The sequence below is a fragment of the Drosophila subobscura genome, chromosome U (assembly GCF_008121235.1).
Source record: "Drosophila subobscura isolate 14011-0131.10 chromosome U, UCBerk_Dsub_1.0, whole genome shotgun sequence".
In the NCBI taxonomy this organism is placed as follows: Eukaryota; Metazoa; Arthropoda; class Insecta; order Diptera; family Drosophilidae; genus Drosophila; species Drosophila subobscura.
Genome location: NC_048534.1, coordinates 838,543 through 845,722, shown reverse-complemented (window position 1 = coordinate 845,722; position 7,180 = coordinate 838,543). Strand labels below are relative to the sequence as shown.

The following is a 7,180-nucleotide window of genomic DNA, read 5'->3' as shown; positions in this document are numbered from 1 at the left end:
GGCATGTTTCATGGTTTGCTTGATATGATGTCCTTGAAGCCTTTTTTCGGTCTTACGCTAACATTACTGCAACCCATTTGATTATTTGGAATCATCTGACCTGATAACACGTTTTCAATCATCCGTGGTCAAATTGTTATGCTAATTTGATATTTTCGGGTTTGCTTTACCATTATTTACCTACCACGTGAAAAGTGCCGGTAGATGTAAAATGGTGTAAGGATTTTTCAGGGGGTGGTACGATGGCCATACTTGGCCATCTAGACCTACATTGATAGTATAGTATTGGCAGTGATAGCTTTCGTATAGCCATTTTCAGTGAGCTACACAATAATATTTACATTTTCTAGATTGTTTCTTCTGTCTCAGGTACAACATAGGCACTATTTAATAAATTCATGAAATCTGCTTCGATTATTATGAGGAATGTCTTAATTTAATGTTAGTATTACTAGAATATAAACAGAAAAATATTTAACATCAAATCTGCAAGAATATTGTTGATTAGAAAATTTTGAAATATTAAATAAGTGAAAGCAACGAAAAGTGCATAAATGTGTACATGCGAGTTATTTTAGTTTTTTATTTTTCGCTATTTAAAAGCTTCACATTTGTATTTTTTCTGGTATTGCTTATTTGTTAAGAATAAAGTGATTGATATCTACAAAAAAATTGGTTACGCTTGCATTATGCGTTTAGAAGTTATGGGCGACGAAAGTCAGTTATTGTGAACATGTACTCATCATTGCTCCCCACTGTATGTACTTACATACATCAGATGAACTCCATACTTAACTTGTGGTCTGGGCCATTTGATTTAATCGCCAGTTAAGAGAACAGCAAAGTGATTGACGCATAATCGAATGAGGTCCTACCAAATCATATCCTGCTGAGCAGGACACAAACATTCCATCAGCTGAGTCATTGACATATATCATGGCATTGTATCGCCGAATCGGTTTGGGCCCTTCTATAAAAGCCGCCTCTGTTCAGTGGTATCCAAACAGTTGGGTGTTGGTTACGGTACAGAATGCATGTCCAGGAATTTCTTTTCATTGCTGCGGTCCTAGTGCCCCAATGCCTAAGGGCTTTGCGATATAACCATCAGGGCACTGGCGATGAGAACTGCGAGACCCTTAAATCGGAAATACATTTGATCAAGGAGGAATTTGATGAACTGGGACGCATGCAGAGGACCTGCAATGCGGATGTTATAGTCAATAAATGTGAGGGATTATGCAACAGTCAGGTACAACCATCGGTGATTACGCCAACGGGTTTTCTGAAGGTGAGTAGCACCCAGTCCACATCTTACAGAACGCTCTCAAATACAAATATCTATCTCCATCTTTAGGAATGCTACTGCTGTCGCGAAAGTTTCCTCAAGGAAAAGGTCATCACACTCACCCACTGCTATGATCCTGATGGCACTCGTCTAACATCACAGGAAATGGGCACCATGGATATACGTCTGCGGGAGCCTACCGAATGCAAATGCTTCAAGTGTGGCGATTTTACACGTTAACTTCCCCATAAATCCAAACGAATATTGAATATATTTCAAAAAATTGTATGGCGAATGTAAATTGAATGTTTGTATATGGTTATGTGTTTTCTTTTTTTTGGTACCCCTAAAGGGCCAACAGATGTTTTGATTGGAACTTGCTCCACCTGAATGTTTGACATGTGACTGGAGGGCCACAAAAAATGTTTTTAACAGTCAATGATATTCACAGAGAGAATATTCTCTATTATCTATGGAGTGTCGTTGCATTTTCTTGATGGCTTGAGAGGAGTCTCTGATTGACTCATTTGTGTCGAGCGAGACTCCTGGCAGCTTGGACCTGGGACCCACCCGGAAACTTTACGTCTCTTGCAAAACATAACAATAAAGCATAAACTGCACTTTCTGGTTTGTTAATTTTAAACGTTTTATGCTGTCTTGATTAAAAGGCAAAAAGCTAAAAGAGAGGCATGGCATGGCCTGAACATCGGGTTAATTGTAAAGTGAAGTGGGGACTGCCGGCACGGAAACCCGTTTCTGTGTTCTTGGGGGCTATATTATAATTTCATGTTCACAAGCACATTTGCACACACTGTAATTTACTCAAGCATTTTTCCAACCGCTCCCCCAAAAACCCAAACCCAAACACGATATAGGCGAGAGTATGATCTGTCTTTAGTCGATGCTGCTGCTACCTGTTACCGCCTTTCGTTCGTTTGTGCGAAACTCATAGTTTATTTGTCACGCCCATTAATAACTAACAGGCAGGCTGCAGGAAGCAAGGCGGGCGATCTTGCCGTGAAGCAGGGCACGCAGGGCTTTGGGTGGCATCAGTTCACGTCAGTTGCTCCATCAAGCAACTGCAGCAACCAGCATCATCACAACGTGCCGACACAATATAAATTATATATTTAAACTAAATACTTCAGCAGAGAGAGAGAGAGGAGAAAGAGAGATAAAACAGCATCCAGGCAGGGACGCTCCAGTTCTAGGCAAACTGCCATTCCGGATGGAGTCACGTAACTGCCGGAGATCGAATCACTGTACAAAAAAAAACACCTTTTACATTTCATTATGGTAATCGAAAAGTATATAGTCTATGTGTTGATAAGTTATTTAGCTGTAGAAGGATTTAACTCCTACTTCCATATATGATTAATAGTTTGAGTCAAATACATACATATGTACCTTAATTCATACCTTGTTCATTCTTCATAGCTGTCTAATAGCATTAGTATTAAACCATGGTCATAATATACACCACATTGATTTCAATCAGAGAGCCATAACCAAAAGGCCTGGCCAAACCAAAGAAACACACAAAAAACGAGAAGGGACGTGTGAGACGCGTCTTCTTACGCGTCACAACTTTTATACCCGGCACTCAGTACTACATCTGCACTTTAGCGGTTATTTGTCAAATTTTACATTTTTTCTTCATCTGTCATCTACATCAACAACACTGCTCACGCCAACACGCTCCTTTAGCTCGCCACCCTCCCCTAGAAACACTAACTACAGAGTCGCGGCAGAGGCAGCGGCAGAGGCAGCGGCAGAGGCAGAGGCAGTGACGTGTCAGGGGCCAGGCCATAAACAGCGCGAAGCAGAGTGTGAATGCTGCGGGACGGGGTGGGTTTGGCCACTGCAAATTAATTTCTTCATTGTGGCTATAATAATGATCCAATCGGATCCCAATTTAGCGTTTTTAGTTTTCTGTTATCTTCAAAATTGTAGATTTGGGAGGTTTTCGCCCTTTTGCGGAGGCGGAAGGGGGCGTGGCTCATTTTTGAAATACACTTGTAACAGTGTGAGCATACAGAAGTCTGGATGCAAAATTTGGTGGCTCTAGCTCTTATAGTCTCTGAGTACTAGGCGCTCATCAGGACGGACAGACGGACAGACAGACAGACAGACAGAGACTCGGCTATTGATGCTGATCAAGAATATATATACTTTATGGGGTCGGAAACGGAAATTTATAGGCTACAAAAATCCTTCTTCTCAGCCTTTGCCAGCCATCTGCCAAAATTCATATTATCCAACTATTACTTTTAGAGTATTTTTAGGAAGCATCGTTGCAGTAGCTTTCGCACAATGCCTCCTCGCCTGCATATCACATATCGTATATCATATTTCAGTCAGACGATGAAAAATTCAGAATTCGAGCGCCAACAGCACGCAGCACGTGCATGCAGCGGACGGCGGGGGAGGTGCGAGCTAGTACAGGGGGCTGCCTAGGTGCAAGCGGGTTCACCTGTCAGTGGAGTAAAAGCGCAACAAAGCGCAAAGCGTTTTTGCATTTTGCAATAAATTTATGATTTTTACAGCTGGCATTTGTTTTGGGGCGTCTCTCTCTCTCTCCACTTGCACCGAGTCCACTCGGCGAGAGTCAGCCAGCAGCAGCAGCATGTGCAACATGCAGAAAATATAACAAGACAACAACAACAACAACCATGACAACATATTTCTTATACGCAACAGCAGCAGCAGGAGCAGCTGTCATAAGATACAATTTTGCCAGCGCCTGCATCATGCATAAATGCAACTGCCACCCATTGCTGAAGCAGCAATGCCCGAGGTGGAAAGAGGGTATAGCCAGAGAGACAGCAACATGCAACATATTCTAATGCGCTGCGACATCAAGTGACAGGAACGGCGACAGTTTCTGTTGCCGCATGAGAGTCGGCGACAGGCTACAGCACCCAAAGATGAGAGTGCTGCAACAGCAACAGAAACAATTTTATGAAAAGTGAGCTGCATTTTCTTGGGCATGGCATGCAAATGAAGTGCAATTATGATAAACGTCAGCAGTTGACCGGAAATGAGCAACTAAAACGAAGACTTATAGCGGAGCGGAGCCTCTTATAACACAATTAAGTTAATGAACAATGCCAGAAGATTGTAAAATTCTAGGAAAAGTGTAGGAATTCTACCGATTTGATCTTGTGTGACAGTTTAATAAGTTAGATACTTAACAGGGGAGGCAAACGGGTATGGAAGAGTAATGATACGGTATCTTAACCGTTTGCATTTACATAGATACCTTTGCATACATATGTGGATAGTGTCAGATGGATATATATTTTATGCGGACTCTCTTTTTCATTTCAAACACTAGCAATGAAATTATTATCTTCCCTGAAGATAATTCCCTTCGCTTCTTCAATTAAACCTGATGCTTTGGTTAATTTTCTCCCTGAAACCTGAGACCTTGGTTCATTTTTTCCCTGAGTCTATGCTTTGTTTTCCCCTGAACCAAGCCAAGATTTACCTCTGACTGAGGCTATTTAAAGGGTATACATATCACACAGAACTGAGAATTAGGCCTGTTTTGCCAGGCTAGCATCCATTTTCATTGTAGACAAGGCTTCCAGCGAGAAAGAGAGAGAGAGAGAGAAAGATGAAAGCTTATTTCATGGCATAAAGTATATCAAAACGTAAAATGAAATTGATGCTAGCATATGTTGCCTGCTGGCCTTTGGCTTTTTGGTATATTTTCTCATTTCTTTATTTTTCCACACACAGACACACACAAACACATGGTTGGGGGCGACACACTGCTTCTGCACATTACTCATACGCCCCAGAGAGTAAATTTATGAACTCGCAGGCGCACTTGAGGCGGGGCCCCACCGACAAACGAGCAGCAGAAACAGAATAAAACAGCAAAAATCAACAAGCAAAAAAAGGCCAACACACTCTCGCACATACGACAAACAATCTCAAAAACTCTCAAACACACAGAGCAGAGCTGAGCAGAGCAGAGCAGCGCCGTGTACACCCACTAACAATAAGTGCGTTTGTTCGCCTTCCCAGCGCACGCCACGGCGGCAGGCAGTCGGGGAGTAAAAGTAAAGCAGCTTGTAAAATAAAATATGCCAAGGGTTAAAAAGTGTGCAGCATATAATTCATACTCGTCCACATATGTACATACATATGTACGTAAACACACACACATACTTAAACCAATGCCCCCAACCTGGCTAAGGGTTAAGCAGACTAAAAAAAAGCGAGTAGGAACGTCACAACTTTTATACCCGGTACTCAGTCAGTATATATGACTGTTTTTTTTCGAATTTTACATTTTACATTTGTTCAACATCTGTCATCTATATACATACATCTACATCACTTCTGTGCGAGCGAGAAGAAATGACAACAAAAAGCAAACACAATAAAAGCTGCTGGACGATGTGGGGGTATCCACTGCAAATGAATTTATTCGTTCTGGCTATAATAATGATCCAATCTAATCCCAGTGATCGGATAGATATGATTATTCCCTACGGAATTTCATTATTTCTTTTCTCTTATCTTCAAAATTGGGGATATGAGAGATTTCGCACCTTCTGGGGGCGGAAGGGGGCGAGCCGAAACAAACTTGATTCAGTGTGGTATCACATGAGTCACATGTGAACGAGGCGTCAAACAAGACGGATGTATACATATACAGGCAGCAGGACGGACAGACGGGCGGAGAGACAAAGTTGGCTATTTCGACTAGGCCATTGATGCAGATCAAAAATATATATATACTCTATAAGGTCGGTTCTTTCTGTGTGTTACATTTTTTTACCTCAAATGCAAATATACCCTATTTACTCTTCGAGTACCGGGTATAAAAAGAGTGGTGGCTAGACTTAGTGGGAGAAGACAGGGAAGGCTGGAAGACCCGTAGTGAATGAGAGACTCCACAGAGAGGAAGAGGGAGAGAGAGAGAGAGAGAGAGAGAGCAAGTGCTTGGCATTGCTCTCTGCAATAAGTAGAGGAAAAGCGGGAAATGCAACAGCTCTTACGAGATACGCAACAGTGAGAGAAATCTTCAAATAATGTTATAAAAAAGGAACATCCATCTCTTTTGGTTTAATGTATTTCGAATCTCAGTTCGAAGATCAAGAGTTCATACAAATCTACGTAAATATTCATCAATATGTTTGGCTCGTTCTATCAATCCAAAGTCTTAGCAAGCATCTCTTCAGATAAACCTGAAGCCTTGGTTCGCTGGTTCTGAAGCCTTCTTAGTTTTCCCATAAGATTTAAATGTAAGCAATTCAGCTATCAAATTTGAGTCTTAGCTTTAGTTCCGTTTTCCCTTCCTAAGCAATTAGCAAGCAGTGCGTCGCTGAAACCTGAAGATTTGGTTAGTTTTCCCCTGAAATAATTTTTTTAGCATGACCAAGCAAACCTTGAAATAAATGACAATCCAAAAGTGTATTTATTAAATGCCAAGCCACCGGTAATTATCGAGTCGAGCCAAGTCAAAGAGCTAAACTCTCTGTCGGATGGAGAGTGGATACTCCGGAATTCCCCGGACAAATGACCACCACTCAACCACTTTGGTGACCATTTTGTGTTATACCTTTTCCGGTTACATGTGCCACATATATGTACATACATACTTACATATATACATACATACATATGTACCCTCATGTCTCCATAAATGAACTGCTAAAATGCCAAGAAAAGTACGAAACGGAAACGACCCCAAACCGCCCTACAAACTTATTTGTCTGCTGGGGATAGACACCCGACCTACAAACACAGCAAAAAAAAATGATAAGGACATAGCCAGAGTTCTCTATTATACAGTAAGTCCGGTTTTTTTGTTCCATCCAGCCAGCTTTGTGGCTTGTAATGTGGCCACAAAATAATGTTGGCTACTTAATTTTGTGG

At 41.5% G+C, this 7,180-nt stretch overlaps 2 protein-coding genes across 2 annotated transcripts in view; both read left to right on the top strand.

Annotated features, from left to right (window-relative positions):
- Positions 1-995: 995 nt before the first annotated feature.
- Positions 996-1,586, top strand: LOC117900674 (partner of bursicon). The gene is made up of 2 exons (XM_034811119.1): positions 996-1,288; positions 1,355-1,586. Exons 1-2 carry the CDS (start codon positions 1,031-1,033, stop codon positions 1,523-1,525), a joined length of 429 nt encoding a protein of 142 aa, XP_034667010.1. The 5' UTR covers positions 996-1,030; the 3' UTR covers positions 1,526-1,586.
- Positions 1,587-3,897: 2,311 nt separating this feature from the next.
- Positions 3,898-7,180, top strand: part of LOC117900306 (zinc finger protein Elbow-like) — a 42,105-nt gene continuing 38,822 nt past the window's right edge. The window contains exon 1 of the mRNA XM_034810622.1: positions 3,898-3,913. The gene's annotated coding sequence lies outside the window, so the exon portion shown is untranslated. The remainder of the gene's footprint in view (positions 3,914-7,180) is intronic.